The 22,323-nt window shown below is 38.3% G+C and overlaps 3 protein-coding genes across 4 annotated transcripts in view; 1 reads left to right on the top strand and 2 right to left on the bottom strand.

Moving 5' to 3' along the window:
• Positions 1-6,992, top strand: part of LOC127445706 (sodium/hydrogen exchanger 7-like) — a 64,129-nt gene extending 57,137 nt beyond the window's left edge. For both annotated transcript variants that reach the window (XM_051705932.1, XM_051705931.1), the window contains one exon: positions 1,896-6,992. In XM_051705932.1, coding sequence (XP_051561892.1) covers positions 1,896-2,159 — 264 coding nt within the window. In that variant the 3' untranslated portion in view covers positions 2,160-6,992. The remainder of the gene's footprint in view (positions 1-1,895) is intronic.
• The window catches only part of LOC127445710 (fibronectin type III domain-containing protein 9-like), a 123,671-nt gene that overhangs the window by 23,059 nt on the left and 78,289 nt on the right, over positions 1-22,323 (bottom strand). The window lies entirely within an intron of this gene.
• On the bottom strand, positions 7,796-15,165 carry LOC127445709 (carbohydrate sulfotransferase 7-like). Its single transcript, XM_051705936.1, has 2 exons — positions 13,581-15,165; positions 7,796-8,904 (listed from the first exon to the last, which is right to left on the bottom strand). Exon 1 carries the CDS (start codon positions 14,861-14,863, stop codon positions 13,604-13,606), a length of 1,260 nt encoding a protein of 419 aa, XP_051561896.1. The 5' UTR covers positions 14,864-15,165; the 3' UTR covers positions 7,796-8,904; positions 13,581-13,603.

Here is a 22,323-nt window from a genome sequence, read left to right as displayed (position 1 = left end):
ATAGTGCCAAAGAGACGCTGTTCACAATTTTTTTTTTTTTTTTTTTTTTTTTATTAACCTGTGAATAGCTTACTAATAATTGTCTCTGCATATTAAGTTGGGAAAGAAGTATTTTAACACTGAAAAAGTTACATTCTTCAGCTTTAAAGGAATATTCCAGGTTCAGTTCAAGTTGAGCTCAATCGACAGCATTTGTGGCATAATGCTGATTACCAAAAACATTTATTTCGGCTTGTCCCACCTTATCTTTAAAAACAGCAAAAATCTGAGTTACAGTGAGGCACTTACAATGGAAGTGAATCGGGACAATTCTTGGAGGGTTTAAAGGCAGAAATGTGGAGTCTATAATTTTATAAAAGCATTTACAATAATTCTTTGGTTAAATTTTGTGTATTATTTGAGATGTAAAAATCTTTTTTTTAAGCAGATTAGTAAATTACAGAGATGGCAGGGTTAACAGCGTTACGTCAGTGTAAGGGGGTTAGTGTGAAAGGAGAACACAGGGAAGCAGGTTTTCCAGGCTCAGGTAAGACTTTTAATCAGCCACTTCAGTGCTTTACAACTTCACAAACTCATGAGCTTCATAGGCACGTAGTAACTTCAACTCATTAGCTTCACAAACATAACAGAATAAATGTAACAGCTTCAGGAGCACCCTGGCCTTCCTTGTGCCAGACTCTCTCTCTCCCTTCTGCTGGTGCTTATATGCCACTCTCCCCATGCTCACTGGAATTAGAAACAGGCGTTAAACATCATCTAGCTCAGGTGCAAGCGCTTTTACCGCTTTCTCTCTCTCCGGACGGACGCTTGACCACGCCCCTGCTGCCACAGTCAACATGGCAACAAAGTTGTAAAATTGGCTATAACTTTACCCAGAAAAGATTAGTACGCGATCATACTAAAAATGTGAGTATTTTAACCTTTACCGATTGGGCCCCCATTCACTTCCATTGTTTTTGTTCTTTTTAAAGAAAAGGAGGGACTAGTAAAAATTATTTTTTGTGGTAATCAACATTAGGTCACAAATGCTGTTGATTGACCTTAACTTGTATTTAACCCGGAATATTCCTTTAAGCCCTAGACAACAGCCAAGCATTGACAATTTCATTATGTATGTGATCTTCACAGACAAAATTACACCCCACTATGCCATTAACATGGAACAGGCATCATTTACATCCTTCTCAAAGGATTTAACAGCAGCTAAATGTGAAGCTGTCTGTTGTGTAACAGAGTTTAGTTTGCGTAATCTGTTGGCACAGTGTGTAATCCCCGCTGCGGTCTGGTGTAATTGTGCTTCACTGACAACCCCCCCGATTTGGAAGATGTGTGACTCATCACACAATGACCTCATCATTTCAACATTTTGAATATAATAATATTTTTGCTATTTGTGATTTTATTATTTATTATAATCAAAAGCCCGCATGCGCGCGTTACCTCCCCTTTGAGATTATTCAACAATGTTTATTTTTTTGTTCCACGAAACAATTAACAGCATATGGGTTTGGAATGACAAACTGGTGAGTAAATGACAATTTTCATATTTGGGTAAACTATTCCTTTAAACTGTGGGAGGCTTCTGATGTGTTGCAACATGTTTTTTACATATGCATCATTTGTGAACAGACTGTTATGTGAATTTGTTGTTTTACTGTATTTGATTATTACGCACAGGTAAGTTTGTGTGAATGCTTTTTCTACATCTAAGAAGAACATCTAAGTGTAGCTTCACTTTTTACCCTGTCTTCTTGTGACTCCACAGTGTCCCTCATGAACCTTTGTGCTGAGACTGAACAGTGTGTGTGTGTGTGTGTGTGTGTGTGTGTGTGTGATCGTGATCCAAGCATCCCGTCCTCCTCCCTTCATGTCCGATTTGTCACTATGCTCTGCAGAACCACGAGCCGTTGCAAGACAATGACTCAGACCTCATCCTGAATGAAGGAGACCTGACGCTTGCATACGGCGACACGGCCATCACAGCCAATGGCGCGTCATCTTCCTGCGGCCCCGAGGGATCGGCCTGGAGCTGGGGCATTAATGGCAAACGCAGTGACAGTACGTCAGAGGACGCTCTGGAGAGAGAACTGGACACACGTGAACATGAGCTCTTGAGCCGTGGCACGCGTCTTGTTTTCCCCATCGAGGACCTTGCTTGACTCCTCCCTTTCACACACAGCTGATTAAAGACCTCAAACTTTAAACCACACCTCCTTTTGCTCCATACCTCCGCTCTTCTCGTACATATCTCCATCTAACCACCCTGGACCCTACAAAAGATCTCATACAGGCGGGCGGAAAATGTGAATGGACCAGGATGGAGAGGAGGAGGGTTTCAAGCTCTTGGACGAAGAGCTTTTCATTCTCATCTGTTTTCTTGAGCAGAGGTGACGTTAGAGATGCTGGGGCAGTCTGATCATCTCCAGACAAAAGGACTTGAGACTTTAAGCAGTGACTCCCTGTTATATAATGTGACTGACTGGAAAGAAACAGCTTTCCTGTTTAGACTGAATATTGAAAGCTTTGGGCATAAATTGACTTGACATGCTTTTTGGTAATGGATTGAATGGTCGCAGTGTGTTTTTCTGCTTCCCTTCACATTCACATGCCACATATTGACATGTTGGGTCAATCATTCTTTGTTTTCTGTTGGCAGTGCTGCTACAAAATTGAATACATAGAAGAAGCTGGAAATATGACTGATAAACACACACAGAGTCACTCTTCTAAAATATAAACATTGAACCGGCATACCAGTACTACATCAGACCTCGCTCAATCATTTGCATTTAAATGATTGTTTTTCCCATCAGGCAAATGAGCGAATGCTGATAGTGTTTGTAAATACACTAGGCAGGACATGAAAGCCTACAAACACAATAGCAACATTGTTCGACATGAGTGCATGCCTCATCTCATGACTGCCTACTCAAACCATGTAAAACTTCAATGTAGTGAGTTTCAGTTCAAAAATTTTCCAGCAACATTTTGGTTGTGTGAACGCCTCTTGCTTTAAAAGGTCAAGTGGAAGCTCAGCTGCATTCCTGACATCAAATTAGAATTGTTGGCTCCTGGCCAATCGTTGTAAATATGAATCTGTAAATCTTCACAGCTGAGTTTTTTTTTTTTTTTTACAGTGGGATACAACCAGAGTGTATGACCCATGCACTTTAGCTGAAGTCCTTACATGCATGTATTGCAATTGAAAGGAGTGTTACTTATTCTATTAGCTTACCTTAACATCCACAGAGCTGGAAGTGATAGGAATTTTGCAGTTGTCAAAAAGACCACATGTCTGCATCAAATGTGTGTGTGGTGTTCCCTTCACGCCTCCACACAATGTATATAATGTTCATGAAGTTGGATCTTTGCATTATGTATGAGTTTCCACTATACGGCAGCTGATGACTACGCAATCGTGGAATGTGGAATCCATGGCATGAGATTGTAGTGTTGGTTTTGAGTCCACCTCATTCGAGTCCGAGTCTTTAAACAATCGACTCCGAGTCCAAAATGGGCCAAGTCAGACTCAAGACCGAAACCATAACAGGCCGAGTCCGAATTAATCTGTTCATGAATCTGAATTCAAATTTAACCGTAAACTCAACATCAATATTTTAAGCTTATTTTAACTTTCACAACTAAGAAAACACAATCGTCAATATAAATGTAACAAAAACACCTTTATATTTTATGATTCGTTTTCTGCTGAACAGACTTCAAAGTGGTTTCAGAATGAAAGCATATGCTTTAGGTGTACGAAGACAAAACTGTCTTTCAACACAATTCTTATTGCGTTCTGTTGACATTTCAATTATTTGTTGCTTTTTCCCCTCCACTCAAACATACACCAAAGAAAGTGAAAGCTGCGTTATTCATTAAAACCAGAGTTATTATTGTTTCAAATTTTAATTTTGTTTTTTATTTCTACTTCATTTTCAATTTGTCCTTTCAATTTAGTTTACTTTTATCGAAAATGATCCCTATCTAAAGAAATAATATATACTGAGATATCTGCCAACTGGTTTGGGAAAATAATGAGACCTGTGCGCGTTCATGAGACAGACTGAACGCAAGCTTTAGAGCTACTGGCACGAGAGCAAACCCTTTAATATGGCGTGTTGCTTTCTTTATGATTAATGACTGTTTGTGTAATAATTGTTCATGAGTCCCTATTTTGTCCTGAGCTGTGAAGCTGCCCACTTTTCTCTACAAAAATATTGTACATTCTTTGGTTTCCCAGCATCTTCTGCACATTTGAGATCTTCAGAACAAGTGGATAAATGATATAGACATCCAGCTTTTGACACTTAGGACAATTGATGGTCACATACACAACTATTACAAAAGGTGCAAACATTCATTGATGCTCAAGAAGGCAACACAAGAACCAAGGGGATGCAAACTTTTGAACAGCATGATTTGTGTAAATTACAGTACATTTTGTGTAATGTAGCTTTTGAAGGGAAGTACTACAAGTACTACATACATTCTGAATGGGGTGTAAAAACGTATAGGGCTAAAACAAATGTGGTATGCAAACTTCTGCAATATATAGTTTGTGAATTTATATTTTATTTTATATTTTGTTTTTCACTATTTAACCACATTTTAGCGTTTTTTAATTTTTTATTTACATATTCCACCTAGCCTATTCTATCCATATGATGTCATATTGCATGTGTAATAATGAGTAAACTTGTCATGTCAGGTACACATTTTAACACAAAGTTCACAACATTGTATTTTTGAATTTTAGGTTCCAATCCCCACATCTCAACATTTAAAGGAATGTTCCTCGTTCAATACAAGTTAAGCTCAATCAACAGCATTTGTGGCATAATATTGATCATCACAAATACATTTTGACTCCTTACCCCTTTTCGTTAAAAAAAGCAAAAATCTGTTAAAGTGATGCACATACATTGGAAGTGAATGAATGTGGCCCATTTTTGGAGGGTTTAAACAAAGGAATTTGAAGCTTATAATTTTATTAAAGCACTTACATTCATTCTTATGTTAAAACTCATGCATTATTTGATCTGTAAAATTGTTTAAATAGTCATTTTTACAGTCGTTTTAGGGTTTGTTGACATCAAATCATCATGGCAAATAAGTTTTAAAATTGGATATAAATTTACACAGAAAAGGTTAGTGAGTGATTTTATCACACTAAAATCGTGTTTCACGCATATCCTTTGTCTTGTGGCTATACTTTTGAAAAAGTGCGTATTTTAATGTTCACAAATTGGCCCCCATTCACTTCCATTTTAAGTGCCTCACTGGAACCCAGATATTTGCTTTTTTTTTTTTTTTTTAAAGAAAAGGAGGGAAGAGTCAAAATGTATTTTTGTTGTAATCAACATTATGCCACAAATGCTGTCGATTGAGCTTAACTTGTATTGAACCCGGAATATTCCTTTAAGTGCCTGTACTATGTAAAAAGTGCAGTGTAGCTGTCTGAATGTGACACTTGTCTGATTTTCCTCCGTGCTCGTGGGAAAATGAACGTTCAGGAAACACCCCGCTTACATTTTCACTTGTTGCGCGAAGACATGGATCGGCTTTCAGCTCGTTGCTGAAAACGCGTTTTTGCGTTATTTTGGGCATTTGTGCTGACTGACAGGACGACACAGTGCAAATGCTAAGTGCATGATGTCATTGCCATGGTAACCAGACACATTTCAGCTGATTTGCTGAAGACTAGAATGAATGTATCGTCAAATCAACATGCGATGCAACAAAATTGATTTTCTTCTCTGCAAACTATACCAGTTACAGTTAATTCATCAAGGACCAGTTTAAGCTGACAACACTGCGTGGACCACAAGAGACTACAGATGCCTACATGTGTGGATACATTACGCCTGAAAAGATTTAATAGCCCAATATTAATAATATTTTTCAGATTTTTTTTATTTTTATGTTTTTTTAGTAAACTGTGAGAGACATGATGTGGGTGACTTGACTTAACGAAGTTCTTAACCATGACGAAACCGCGATGCGAACACCATCTTGACTGCCCAAACAGAGCGTGCGATTTGACCAGTTGTCAGGTCCCATGCGAAACTGCCCTGTAGTGTCTAGTATATTGGACACATACCTGTCTTTATGTGTTAGTCGAGCCAGCCACCTCGATAATCAATGTTATACAGTAGCCTAGTCTCTGTAGTAACATTCAAGTGTATTGGTTGACTGAGTGTGCCACTCTGTGTATTTGCTCAACACGGGTGCTACCAGGGCCCTAGCTAGTGGGGTGAAAGATGGCAATGATTCTAGGGGCCCAAAGGTCCCCACAACAAATTATAAACTGTATTTTTTAATAGGAAAGTGGCCCAGATTACCTCGTTACGGCCCTGGGTGCTACTACAACTGCTTGCAGACAGAGTGTCCCATTTATTTCTGTTTCGTTATTTTTATTTATTTATTTTGTTCATTGAGTCACAAATCAAATGCCTTGGACTCTGAAAAAAATCCTGAGTCACAAAGGCTCGAGTCCGAGTAAAAATGCATCCGAGTCTACAAGTCCAAGTCTTATAATTGGACTCGTGACTCGGACTCGACTCCGAATTAGAGTACCCCAACTCTACGAGATTGACAGAAGGCAGTGGGCCATTTCTCAGTCATTACAGTAAATGGATGGCTCCATTCCATTTACCGCCAATGTGCACTCCTACTATTCTAAGCAAATTATATTTTCACTGCATCTAGAGAAGGATTATCTCCTGAATAATGAATGCGAGTCTAAAGTGCGAGTGCTTTTTCAAGTTAATGAATAACGTCACCTCTTATCTGTTCTGGAAAAAGTTTGAAAAGTCATCCTTCATTCTAATATATCCAACTTTACAATAAACTAACCTTGCACTCTCTCTGTGAAATAACTGGGATAATATTACAGCTGCCTCCAATATTGTCTGCTCGCGTCTGGCTGCCGTTCGCTTTTAACGGCATAATTAGACAACTTCAAAAGAATCGAGTTTCACACCTCAGAATATTTGTTTCCTATATGGTTTCCAAGCGGGAATGAAAATGGAGATTTGCACTATTTAAATGTAGTTTCCACTAACAGATGACCTGAGAAACTTTGGCAATCGCAGGGATAGTTCACTCAAATATTGAAATTATGTTATCATTTACTCTCCCTCATGTTGTTCCAAACTCATAAGATAACCAAATGAGATGTTAGGCAGAATGACAGTCTAAGTCACCATTCACTTTTATTGTATGGCAAAAAGATCCAACCACATACCATCTCCTTTTGTGTTTCACAGAAAAAAGAAAATCATACGGTTTGGAACAACATGAGGGTGAGTAAATGATAACATAATTTAAATTTTTGCGTGAACTGTTCCTTTTAACTGCTTGTAGCAAAAGACTGAATTAACCTGGGCACATGTCTGATAGCGTTTTGCTCACCATGTAATGGTGGATTTGTATGTACATGTAAAACCTTTATGTAACTTTTTTCACTTGCTTTTCTATATGTCAGTATCCACCATTTAAACAAACAAAACAAATATTTAATCAAACTGCCATTTTCCATGTCTGTGATGTATTGAATTACCAAGATGCTCTATTTTTCCCTAAGAGTCCTCATTATTATTATTATTATTATTATTATTATTATTATACCTGTCAAGAAATGTGACACATCTGTGGTATGCATTGTAGTTCAACAAACTGTACATATATAAAAATAGCCAATGTATCAAAGTGGTCTTCAGTAGTAATATGCAAAGCTATTTAATTTTTTTTTTTTTTTTTTGTATGTCATTAAATAACAATAAAGCAAGAAAACATTACTATAAAATTTTATTTACATAAGTCTTATAAATAACAGAATTGTTCATTGAAGGGTTTATTTGTTAATTCCATCGGAGTGAAAGTGATGCAGCGGATTAAAAGAACACTAGTCGACAAAATAACTTTGACTAAAAAAAATGATAATACTGTCAACGTTTTTGACAAGTAGCATTTCCATTTAATTCCATTAAAGTATAGGCTAAATGTTCCGCCCATTTACGTATTCAAATTGTAAAACTATCCTTTTCATGGCCTGTTTACATGCGTGAAGACTAACAGCCCAGGGCAAACTCAAGCCATCTTCATACAAAAAGAATGAAATGATGATCTCCAGAGGGAACTGGGAAAATTCACACCTCCAGTGGCGGTTTGTAAATAGCTGAAAAGAGGCTACAGGTGTTTGCGCTTCCTTTGGGAAAACTCTTACTCCTTTACCTCTCTCTCAATCTTCATTTCACCACATTGTACTTTGCGCTTTACACTACAAATAACGTCTGTATTCATTTAAAGGGCAGTGACACTGATATTGGATTGTTCATGATGGATAATCTTCTTTTCCCGTATTGAGGAATCCAGGAACGCCTAGAAATGTTTGAGTTTTCGTTGATTCCTTCCAACATACTGAGAACACTCAATTGTTTGCCAAGAAATGGAACTGGACAGTTAAAAATGTTGCTTTTATTTAGCCCCTTCTTCAGGCCTTGTGAATGTGCAAAAGCACATGAGCTCTCGCACACAAAGACCCAAGCGTCTGTCTCCTGTGGCTGATTTGGGGCTGCTAGGGATTGGGGCAGGGATTATTGCTGATGAAATCTGGCTGTCAGGACATAGCTGAGACTGAGCCTTTCATAGCTGATCCATTATCTTTTTCATCTATGTTTCCACCCTGTTATTGTTAGTGTCTGTCTCATAGGACTTTTGTCAGTATCATTTGAAGTCTCCTATCAAACCATAGTGTCGTCCACTCTGCATCCCATGATGGCACTGTGAGGGAGATCTCATGGTGTCGTTCCTCAACTCTGTCAGTGTTTCAACACAGGTGGCTTTATATTCATGTCAGGTTCTTCCTCTATCCTCTTCTGCTTCCTGTACATCAGGTTCCTGAACCAAGGGGGAAAAAAAAAAAAAAATCTACAATGAAATAACATTTTGATTTAAGCTTTGGTGTTTTTATGATTTCATCATCAGACTAAGTGATATTTTCAATGTTTACTGAAAACATGGAGGCTGTATAGAATGTTAACAACATTTTAGTCTTAAAGATATATTGTGTGTTCAAATACAAGTTAAACTTAATCGATATAATTTGTGACTCACTGTTGATTATCACACAAAATAATTTCAACCTGCCCCTCTTTTTATTTAAAAAAAAAAAGGCAAATATTGTGATTTCAATCAATGCACTTACAAAAGAAGTAAATGGGGCCAGTCCATAAACATAAAAACCCCCCCCACACTGTTTCATTTGTACAGCCACAAGACAAACATTTTTCATGTTAACATTATTTTAGTGTGATAAAATCTGAGATTTACCAATTTATGCATTTATAAGATTACTGGGTTTAGTGGTGTCACATCGTCATAACAAAGTTGTAATACTGGATATAACTTGTAGTTAGAAAAGGTTACAGATAAAAGTTATTAATAGATCTGATCTCGCTAAAATAGTAACATATATTGTTTACATCTTTTTGAATAACCTTTTTGAAACAGTCTCTAATGTTTATGAACTGGCCTCATTCACTTCCACTGTAAGTGCCTTAGTGTAACCGTGATTTTATTTTAAAATAAACGAAGGGCAAGCAAACTTTTTTTTGTGCTCCTTAACATTATGCCACAAGTTCTGTTGATTGAGTTTAAAGCTGAAGTATGTAATTTCTGCGCCACCAAATAGAATTGCAAAATTAACTTTGTTTTCAAAACAGCTTTCTGAATACGCCTACCATCTGCCATTGGTCAAACAAAGAGATAATCCCACCCCCAACTAACGCTATTGGTTGAGTAATGTTGTTTGCAAACCCTCTAAAGCCCTCACAGATTGAGCTGGTGACAGGCGCAGGAGGCCTGGTTCTTCCACCCAACACAAAGCAGTCCCTGTTTCAGCCTGTCACAACCATGTGTGATTGGTCTGTGTTAGGTCATACCAGACTCCCATCACATACCTCTAACAAAGAAACTTGAATCACGATCCACCATTCTTTTATACAGCACAGTTAAAAATACCTCACCATGAAATTAAACACTAGAATGATAGTTAATTGATTTGTGACACTTTACTAACAGAGCTGTGTATCACTGTCACTGAAATGGGTAGATATTTTTAACAGTCACACTGCTGAGAAGATAATTTTGTATATGCTGGAAATTACTTTTAATTAATGCTGACTCCATGTACAGCATTTCTTTGTCATTATATAGGCTAGAACAGAAATAAAACTGATGATATTGCTGACTGTGATCTATTTGGCAAATCACAAAATTACACCACTTGAGAACTTCCCTAAATTCACAAGAAGAGTATTAAAACCTCATGAGTCCACTGGCACCATGTATGTACTATTAGATCCAAAATGGATCACTGACATTAACTAAACTCTTTTCTCTTGTTTTAAATGTTAAATTGCAACATTGGAATTATTAATGCTGTATAATGCTTGTAGTTCACTGATTCTGCAGTCAGTTAACAAACCAGTGTATTTATGTAAAAATTATTGATTAAAATGTTCAGACGCTGTAACTGTCTTATTAACCTTTCTCTGGGAAACATTAATCTGCAGAAATTCAGAATAGCAAACTTGAAGTAACTTTTTGATATCCACTCTACTAGAGCATTGTAACAGCATTGTGTAATATTTAAAACATAAAAGCAAAAAGATGTGAAGATCTGAAATGAGTGCAAAAACACACCTACAAAGCAATGATGTGGACATATTTATGGAGGTTAAGAGCTCAACCCCCTATAACGAAATCAATCATTTGATAAACATCATGTTTCCTCATCCCAAGGGGCAGATGAGCATTATAAAATCGTATCTGTTCTCTTTAAAAGACGGCGCTCAGTATAGACCAAAATAGACTCCAGACAGTGTGACTCATCCCTTGTTATAGCTGTCAGTCACTTAGTTTTATATATGTACATAGAGTTCAGTCCCACTGCATAACTGCATACTGCCAATATAATCCATTTTTATCATTTTACAACTAGACTGGTTATGCAATACTGTAACCAATCTCCGACATACAATGTTGTCATGTATCTGATGAAATCATCAATGTACATTTCTGCTTTATAAGTGTAGCTAAACCCTAACTTTATACTTAACGGTGGTCAGTTGAAACCATTGAAAACATGCCCTTTCTTATAGTGGAGGTCACATTTATTTTGACCATTGCTGTTTGTCCTGATATAGTTAGTAGTAACACTTTGCGGTGTCCTTGTTACATGTATTACATGTAAATATAATTAATTACTATAGTAATACTTTTTCCTCTTACAAAAAAGTACGATGACAGTACCATGGTGCAGTGAGGTTAATAACATTGTACTGAATGATTACCATATTCACATAACATGGTATTTACATGATACTCCAAGGTACTTCAAAAGATAACATGGTATTTTGGTTTATGTTCAAAAAACATGGTAATAATATGGAACTTCAATATATACCATTTATACTGCATGATTGCCATATTCACATAACATGGTATTCATTATACTCCAAGGTACTCCAAATGATAATATGGTATTTTTGTTTTATGTCCAAAAAACATGGTATGGAACTTTAATCACTGAGCACTTTATTAAGAACACTATGGTCCTAATAAAGTGCCCGACATGGTCTTCTGCTAATGTAGCCCATCTGCCTGGAGATTCGACGTGAGATGTTATTCATCCCACTACAATTGTACAGAGTGGTTATCTGAGTTACCATAGCCTTTCTGTCAGCTCGAACCAGTCCGGCCATTCTCCGTTGACCTCTCTCATCAACAAGGCGTTTTTGGCACAATTCTGAGTAAACTCTAGAGATGGTAGTGCGTGAAAATCCCAGGAGATCAGCTGTTACAGGAATATTCAAACCAGCCCATCTGGCACCAACAATCATGTCACGGTCAAAATCACTGAGATCACATCTTTATGCATTGCACTGCTGCCACACCATTGGCGGATTAGATAATGGCATAGGTATACAGGTGTAACTACTAAAATGCTCAGTAAGTGTATACCATTTATACTGAATGATTACCATGCTCACATACCATGGTATTTACATGGTACATCAAAGAATAACATTAATAAATACCACATTCACATAACATGGAATACTCCAAGGTAATACTAAGAATACCATGATATTAACATGGTTCATGTCCAAAATGGTATCACCCATATAATTACGCATTAAATACATGCAGGGCTGGAAATGGGGGGAACACAGGGGAACCGGAGTGAATTTCGTGGGGGAACGGTGTTCCCGTTCAAACTGGCTACATTTGTTAGGGGAATAAAGAGTATTTCTGTCTTTTCTCCACTAAATAGCCTACAAAAACTTAAATGCGTGGGATCTTCTGCATCTGTGGTTGCACAGAGTTGAATAGCGTGAGTGGCCAGAACACATTCACACAACAGATCCACTCGTGCTCAATTTACAATCCACGCACCAGAAGAATGCACAAATATACGGGTTTCTTTGTTCACAAATCCTTCTATCCACAAGTACATAAGTGAATGTGTAATTTAATGCACAAATAAATGCTGAGCAGTTTGTATTGGTATTCTTCTTCGAGAACGTCTGTTCTGCGGTCTTGACCTAAATGCGCAATGCTGGGGGCGTGGTTTAACATGACTGACATCAAATGCCCATTCATCAAAATGAAGCGAAACATCCAGTAGATCTGGCTATTATTATTTATTTTTTTAAGAAGAAAAAAAAAGTCTTCATAATTGACCAAGAATGTTCATTTATCAAGTGTAACGTGGTTATAGATTACAGAGATATAATCTCTACAATCTGAAATAAGTGCTTTATGTTTTTATTTATAATAAATGTTTTAACCATGATGACAAAGCCTCATTTTCAGCAGCCATTACTCCAGTCTACTAAGAAAATAATGTGTCACATCATCCTTAAGAAATCGTTTAATGGGCCAGGTCTCCTTAACAACCAAATTGGTCCGGTTGTTAGGAAGGGTAGAGTCACATGGGGTAACCACATCGTGGTCGCTATAGCATGTGATTCTCGCTTTCGGTGCGGCGCGCGGTGAGTTGTGTGTGGATGCACAGAGAATAGCTTGGGCCTCCACACGCGCTAGGTCTCAGCGGTAGTGCTCAACAAGCCACGTGATAAGATGCGTGGATTGAGGTTCTCGGAAGCGGAGGCAACTGAGATTCGTCCTCCACCACCCGGATTGAGGCGAGTCACTACGCCACCACGAGGATTTAGAGCGCACTGGGAATTGGACAATCGGAGTCTCTAATTTGAGAAAAAGACTCCTCACAGGTCGTCACAGAAAGTTTGAAGAATACACAATTTATTTTAAAAGAAAGAGTCAACTGTAACATTATAAATGCCGTTACTGTAATTTTTTCATTATTTTCAATCAATTTGAATAATGCTTATGTAATAACACTGTAACATGGACACTAATGTAGAGTGTGACTTGACCTGACAACCTTCGGCCAAAAATGCTGGTTGAGTCCAATCCTCTCTCTATAAAACGAGCATCCTGTTGCACTTTAAGTGGACAGAAAAACACATTTAGGCACTTAAACCTACCAGACACTCGTGTTTTGATGAACTTAGATCTTGTCCATGTTCCTCTTCTGATAACCCAGCTGTCTCATGACCTCACTGCAGTAAGCTTCAACCTGGTTCACCTGCTCCACATTCAGCCTTTCCCTCCAGGCGAATATGGCCTCTTTCGCGTCTCTGGACGATATGAGGAAAGGCTTATCTGAAGAGTAGCCCTGTCCATGGGTCATGTTCACCACAAACTTCTCCATGTCTGGAGAGAGGGTGAGGTTGGAGAAACGATAGAGTCTCTGGAGCTCGCCCACGGGTCTCATGACCAGATCTTCATACTTGACCTGCAAGTAGTTTCTCCTCACCCAAGGCGGCGCGTTCGAGACCAGCAGCATGTCGCTCAACCAGTTGTCGCATATTAACTCCATTGCGCTCGAGACGTAGTTCTCGGCTCGATTCACCCTGTTGCTAGGCACCAGAAGGCGCTTGTATTTATCTGTCTGTTTCTTGCTCCTCAGTACCTGGATGCTCTCCTTCACCAGGGCCAGTTTGGACTTCAGCCGAGAATTATGCACAGCCCTCGGGTCGCGAAATAACTGTACGATCTGCAGGTTTATCGCGGGATCGCGCATTAGGGGTACCAAAACACCCAAATCTAGAACCCGCACGTCTTTAATTACCATCACGGGGTACTTTTTACACTCTCTTTCCAACTCTTTAAGATCCCTGGGCTGGCATTTGCCACACACGTCGCCTCGAATCAAACCGATTTCGTGTTTTTTATATGCTTTGCACAGAGGCTCGGAGCAAATGACCTTGTTCGTTTTCCAACCGAAAATAAACGAGGTGGTTACGTTGGAGGAACCCGCGTAGAGTTTTAACACCGAGAAATCGCATCTAAACAGCGAGTTCATCATATCTCGAACCGCTCCTTGTAAGCTGCCCGCGTCTCCTGGATAGAGAGCCTGCCACATATTCCACATGGGCTCGTATAAATAAAACACGTCAGGGTGCTGATTAAATAATTCCCCTAGAAAAGAAGAACCTGTCCTCCAGGTTGCATGCAGGTATATGTTTGTTCTGGAGTGACTCCTGCTGTTGCCATAGTCCTCCATCTCCGTTGAGTTGCCCGTCCTGTCTCTGCTGCTGCTCCACAGGGCGATGGTGCTCTCCAGATCGGGACACTTTTGTTGTTGAAATCCATCTTTAATGTGAGTCGTTTTACTTCGGTAGTCTAGTACGTAGGGTATCAAAAGCAGCACCACGGAATATCCTAGAATTAAGATGATGTATTTTTTTTGAAGCCTTCTCTTCATGGCCTCAGCGGAGTGAGGGACGCGGATCCCGGCGAACTGCTCGACTCCAGATGAGGCGCAGCAAAGTTTAGAGGCTGAAATCTTTTTACTCGGGGTCCGTTCACACAGAAACGTCCTTTCGTCTAAAAAACTCTAGACGTTGCGCGGTGAATGGAACTGAACAGAGGTGTCTCGAGACGCGTTTTCTTTTTTTACTTGTCAAGGCGTCTAGAGAACTTGGCGTTCCAGCGCGAGAAGCATTGGCGTCAGTCTAGCGCATGTTTACATCGACAACAAATTGAAAAACAGCGCAGACAGAAGCACAAACACTTTCGATGTGAACGGCCCCCGCCTTCTGACAAATCCCGCCTCTTGCTGCAGGATTGGCTAGTGAGTGTACTTATAAGCAGTCTGCGATTGGACAGTTCAGACGTCGTTCATGTTGCTTGAACCAATCATGGTAAACACTGATCAAGTAAAAGGCGGGACTTGTCGGAAAACAGGCGGGGGAAATAAATTACGCAGTTGGATATAAACAAGCGTTGACTGCCTACCAAAATAAGAGCGCAAATGCTGACATGTACGACAATTTGTGCACAAGACCACCAGCAGCAGCAGCAACAACAAACTGCATATATTTAATGTGTATTGGTCTAGAGAAGTTACTAATAAACATTGTAACATTTATATGGAGTTAGAATTGTCTCTAATTCAGAGACAAATGGAAAGAGATTCACAAATAGAAAGTTGGTTCACAAATAAATTGAATGAGATCCACAAATATATGTTAGGAGTTTCACAAAAATAAAGTCAATTCACAAATAAATAAAATTAGATTTGCAAATAAAAAAATGATTTACAAATATATTTTTTAACTCACAAACAACTCTGTCCAGCATTCATTTGTGAATCGCACGCATTTATTTGTGAATGGCGGCTCACATTTGTGAATTCTGAAACATTTCTTGCATGAGCTGTGGGGAATCCACAAACAGGTGGACTCCATCCATCGTCTACTCAAGCCAATCAGATAACGGTCACATTATTCGGACCAATCATAGCACGTTCTATCTTCAACCAATCACGCTTTGTTTTAATATCAGGGTGGGACCAGAGTCACAGTGCTCTCATGAGCATGGAATCAAGCACTTACAGATATGCTACAAGGCCACAAACTTTTAAAGAAATGGACGCCATCAGAGGAATACTGTAACTTAAGGTTCGTATCATTTTCTCTCAGTTAAAAACATGTGTAGTGTCTTTAAATGTCGACAGCTGACAATTGCCCATTTGTAGTGTCCTGATCATTAGCTTTATAGCTAACCTGGCTGACTGTATGAATCTGCTATTTTAATTTTAACCAAGTTTCTTGACTGAAACTCCTAGCTAGATAATGGAAAATGTTTGTGTCGTCAAAACCTTTATTCTTAATGTTAAATAACAGATCCAAAATGACACACTACTAGACACTACAAAAGATCAGTAGTACAGATAGTGTCTTTATAAAACATGAATTAGATTGCACTACATATGTTTATGTGTGTATGTATGTATGTATGTGTGTGTCTGTGTGTGTGTATGTACATATGTGTATAACTATTTTTAAGTTTTTTATTATTATCTATGTCTTGCTGCTGTTTTTGTATTGTTTTTGTATTGTTGTACACTGGAAGCTCCTGTCACCAAGACAAATTCCTTGGATGTGTAAGCATACTTGGCAATAAAGCTGATTCTGATTCTGAATCATATTAGATGATCTTAGGTGCACAAACCATAAATTAATACCCTATATTACACAGTTTACAACATCTGTAATGCCAATAATTTGGTTTCACATTATGTTAATCTTTATATATATATACAGTATATATATATATATATAAGTAATATTTCAAGGGATTTCTATTTTTGGCACTTAGTGTTATGGCAGACCAGTCCAGTGTTTCTCACAAGAAATAATTATGTTAACCCTGTAAAAAAATGCGTGTCTCACTTATTTACTCAGGAAGTATATGGGCTGTGAGATACAGGAGGACAATAATAATAATAATAATAATAATAATAAAAGAGTTGCGAGGATACTGGAGAACTGGTGCTCTCTGCTCCACATCACAAAAAGATGGAAACAGTTGTGAGACTTTTGTGCTACTTGTGGTAAGACATCACAAAGCTCCATGGCCCAATTTTGTTTGTGTAACGTGTTCTTTTTTTATACAGTAATGTACTTGTTTTAACATGTAATTGTTATTTTTTCCAATAATTTGTGCAGAATGCCCTTACCCTGACTAGGAGTATCCATCCCAGACAACTGATACAACATCATGACGAGGCAATGAGGATGTTCATGTACAACAAACTCGAGCAAAATGCCAGCACTCCAGTTGAAATGTTCAGTTCCAGTGTTTGTGTGTGTAAATGCATGTACTCAAATCTATTGTCTTTTGTAGTTTCATGCATGACAACCTGTAATTTGGAACCAGAAAATCATACCTTTTAGCCAACAGACTTGCTTTAAAGTGTTAAAAAAAACAAACAAACAAAAAAAAAAACCAGACACTCTTTAAAACCTATTTACCCCAAAATGCCTTGATAGAACTCGGTAAAAGATTTGTCAACTAAATGACAAAAAATATTTTGTCAAATGAGATGAGTCATCATTTATACTCATATTCATGTTGTTCCAAACCTAAACGACTGACTTTCTTCTGTGGGACAAACTCAAAAGAAGATGTCAGGAATTATGATAGGGACTGACAACCTCGCTTTCATTTCAGCCTCATTAGCAGAATCTATATTTTCCAATGTATTCTCATATTCCACAGAAGAAACTAAATAGTACAGGTTTAAAAAAAAAAACATGAGGGTGAGTAAATGACAGAATTTTCATTTTCAAATAAGTCAATCCAAAGACAATGTTACGATTATTAACATTTTGTATTACACTTTAATTCCAAGACATGAAATTGTAACTAAAAGAAATCTGACAGAACAGAAAAATAAACAATCTCATATTACACGTTTATTTTATGAAGGGACCCCGTAATAGTACCTCCTAAAACATTCACACAAAAGTGTTAAAATGCAAAATTCTAATAAATATTACCATACAACTGCTTTTATTAAATACATTAACATAATGTGAAACCAAATTATTGGCATAGCAGATCTTGTACACTGTGTAATAAAGGGTATTAACATATGGTTTGTGCTCCTAAGATCATCTAATATGATTCATGTTTTATAAAGATTATCTGTACTATTGATATTTTGCAGTGTCTAGTAGTGTGTCTGTTTGAATCTGCCATGTAACATTATGAGTAAAGGTTTTGATGACACATTTCAGTCAAGAAACTTGGTTAAAATTAAAATAGCAGACTCATAAAGTCAGCCAGGTTAGCTATAAAGCTAATGATAAGGACACTCTACAAATGGGCAAATTTTCAGTTGTCAACATTTAACAAGACACTACACACGTTTATAACCAAGAGAAAATGATACGAACCTTAAGTCACAGTATTCCTCTGATGGCGTCCATTTCTTTAAAAGTTGTGGCCTTGGAGCATATACAATTGTTCTCAAAAGTTTGCATACCCTTGGAGAATTGGTAATATATGTACCATTTTTAAAGAAAACATGAGTGAGCAGGCAAAACACAATTCTTTTATTTCTTATGGGATTCATATTCAACTGTAGGTTATAACAGAATGGCACAATCATAAAACAAAACATGGCAACAAAGAAATTCTTGCAGGTGGTATAGCTGCCCATTCATCTTGGCAAAATGCCTCCAGGTCATGCAAAGTCTTTGGTCGTCTTGCATGAACCACACGTTTGAGATCTCCTCAGAGTGGCTCGATGATATTAAGGTCAGGAGACTGTGATGGCCACTCCAGAACCTTCACCTTTGTCTGCTGTAACCACTGGGGGGTCAACTTGGCCTTGTGCTTAGGGTCATTGTCGTGCTGGAAAGTCCAAAAGCATCTTATGCGCAGCTTTTGTGCAGAAGAATGCAAATTGTCTGCCAGTATTTACTGATAACATGCTGCATTCATCTTGCCATCAATTTTCACAAGATTCCCCGTGCCTTTAGAGCTCACACACCCCCAAAACATCAGTAAGCCACCACCATGCTTCACAGTGGGGTGGTATTCTTTTCACTATAGGCCTTGTTGACCCCTCTCCAAACATTGCGCTTATGCTTGAGACCATGAAGCTCTATTTTGGTCTTGTCACTCCAAATTACAGTATGCCAGAAGCTGTGAGGCGTGTCAAGGTGTTGTCGGGCATATTATAACTGGGCTTTTTTGTGGCATTGGCGCAGTAAAGGCTTCTTTCTGGCAACTTGACCATGCAGCTCATTTTTGTTCAAGTATCGTCATATTGTTCTCCCTGAAACAACCACACCGTCTTTTTCCAGAGCAGACTGTATTTCTCCTGAGGTTACCTGTGTGTTTTTCTTTGTATCCCGAACAATTCTTCTGGCAGTTGTGGCTGAAATCTTTCTTTGTCTGCCTGATCTTGGCTTGGTATCAAGAGATCCCCAAATTTTCCACTTCTTAATAAGTGATTGAACAGTACTGACTGGCATTTTCAAGGCTTTGTATATCTTTTTATACCCTTTTCCATCTTTATAAAGTTCCATTACATTGTTACGCAGGTCTTTTGACAGTTCTTTTCTGCTCCCCATGGCTCAGTAACTAGCCTGCTCAGTGCATCCATGTGTGAGCTAACAAACTCATTGACTATTTATACACAGACACTAATTGCAATTTAAAAAGCCACAGGTGTGGAGAATTAACCTTTAATTGCCATTTAAACCTGTGTGTGTCACTTTGTTTGTCTGTAACAAGGCCAAACATTCAAGGGTATGTAAACTTTTGATCAGGGCCATTTGGGTGATTTCTGTTATCATTATGATATAAAAAGGAGCCAAACAACTACGTGATGATAAATGGCTTCATATGATCACTATCCTTAAATAAAAGACAGTTTATTTTGGATGATCAGTCATATTTTCAAAATGCCAAAATTTCACAATTTTTGCCATGGTATGCAAACTTTTGAGCACAACTGAGTGTATGTGCTTGATTCCATGCTCATGAGAGCACTGTGACTCTGGTCCTGCCCTGATATTAAAACAAAGTGTGATTGGTTCAAGATAGAACGTGCTATAATTGGTCAGAGTAATGTGACCGTTATCTGATTGACTTGAGTGGACGATGGGTGGAGTCCACCTATTTGCAGATTTGTGTGCACATCTTGACGCTAGATTTGTTTCAAAATCGACAAATGCGTGTAGCGATCCGCAAATGCACAGCAAGCGATCCACAAATAAATGTGTGCGATTCACAAATAAATGCTGGACAGAGTTGTATGTGAGTTAAAAAATATATTTGTAAATATTTTTTTTATTTGTAAATCTCATTCTTTTTATTTTTGAATTAATTTCATTTTTGTGAAACTCCTTACATTTATATGTGGATCTCATTCAATTTATTTGTGAACCAACTTTCTATTTTTGAATCTCTTTCCAATTGTCTCTGAATTAGAAACAATTCTAACTCCATACACTTATATCTCATCACTTTGATATAAATGTGCAAGATGGTTAATTTTCATATATAATGTTCCTGGGCAGATTAACTTGTGTTTAGACTTTATATACACAGTCTACAGAATCTAAAAAAAAATTTTTATATATAAAAACACAGCATAGCAAACAAAACAAATCACACAACCAATGTACTTGACTTAAAGGGATAGTTCACCCAAAAATGAAAATTCTCTCATCATTTACTCACACTCATGCCATCCCAGATGTGTATGATTTTCTTTCTTCTGCAGAACACAAATGAAGATTTTTAGAAGAATATGGGTACCAACACTTTGAAACTCCAAAATGCACAAAAAAGCAGCATAAAAGTAACCCATAAGACTCCAGTGGTTAAATCTATATCTTCTGAAGCGATATGATAAGTGTGGATGAGAAACAGTTTTTTACTATAGATTCTCCTCCCTGCCCAGTAGGTGGCAAAATGCACGATGAATGCAAATCGTCAACAACAAAAGAAGAAAAAATGTGAAAGTTAAAGTAGTGATTGATGGTAAAAAAATGACTTAAATATTGATCTGATTCTCACCCACACTTATCATATCGCTTCTAAAAGTATGGATTACTTTTAGCAGCAGCCATTTGAGGCTTTCTATTTGTTTATTTATTTAGTGATAAATATTATAAACGGGACAATTATAAAGGGCACACAATTTATTTTGGCAGATGATTTTATTTAAAACGACTTAAAATAATAAGGAATATATGAGACATTCATGAAAAATGCATAGTCTGTAACATATCAGTTGAAGACAGAACATCATATTTTTTAATGTCCCTGCTCTGTCTCTTTAGGAGGTAAATACTTTATGATAGTAAACAATCACAGACATGAACTAAGCTTTTTGTACATTGGATGGATTCTCTATTCTGCCCTCACAATGAACACGTTTTTTGTCTTGGGTAAATACACTATATTGCCAAAAGTATTCGCTCATCTGCCTTTAGACACATATGAACTTAAGTGACATCCCATTCTTAATCCATAGGGTTTAATATGACGTCGGCCCACCCTTTGCAGCTATAACAGCTTCAACTCTTCTGGGAAGGCTTTCCACAAGGTTTAGGAGTGTGTTTATGGGAATTTTTGACCATTCTTCCGGAAGAGCATTTGTGAGGTCAGACACTGATGTTGGACGAGAAGGCCTGGCTCGCAGTCTTCGCTCTAATTCATCCCAAAGGTGCTCTTTCGGGTTGAGGTCAGGACTCTGTGCAGGCCAGTCAAGTTCTTCCACACCAAACTCGCTCATCCATGTCTTTATGGACCTTGCTTTGTGCACTGGTGCACAGTCATGTTGGAACAGGAAGGGGCCATCCCCAAACTGTTCCCACAAAGTTGGGAGCATGGAATTGTCCAAAATCTCTTGGTATGCTGAAGCATTCAGAGTTCCTTTCACTGGAACTAAGGGGCCAAGCCCAGCTCCTGAAAAACAACCCCAAACCATAATCCCCCCTCCACCAAACTTCACAGTTGGCACAATGCAGTCAGACAAGTACCGTTCTCCTGGCAACCGCCAAACCCAGACTCGTCCATCAGATTGCCAGATGGAGAAGCGTGATTCGTCACTCCAGAGAACGCATCTCCACTGCTCTAGAGTCCAGTGGCGGCGTGCTTTACACCACTGCATCCGACGCTTTGCATTGCACTTGGTGATGTATGGCTTGGATGCAGCTGCTCGGCCATGGAAACCCATTCCATGAAGCTCTCTATGCACTGTTCTTGAGCTAATCTGAAGGCCACATGAACTTTGGAGGTCTGTAGCGATTGACTCTGCAGAAAGTTGGCGACCTCTGCGCACTATGCGCCTCAGCATCCGCTGACCCCGCTCTGTCATTTTACGTGGCCTACCACTTCGTGGCTGAGTTGCTG

This window comes from Myxocyprinus asiaticus, chromosome 9, assembly GCF_019703515.2.
Source record: "Myxocyprinus asiaticus isolate MX2 ecotype Aquarium Trade chromosome 9, UBuf_Myxa_2, whole genome shotgun sequence".
Classification (NCBI taxonomy): Eukaryota; Metazoa; Chordata; class Actinopteri; order Cypriniformes; family Catostomidae; genus Myxocyprinus; species Myxocyprinus asiaticus.
This window is presented reverse-complemented; position numbering and strand designations above follow the sequence as displayed.

What these genes read in the sequence shown, in the direction of transcription:
- LOC127445709 (XM_051705936.1), bottom strand. Translation starts at nt 14,863, where the DNA reads ATGAAGAGAAGGCTTCAAAAAAAATACATCATCTTAATTCTAGGATAT.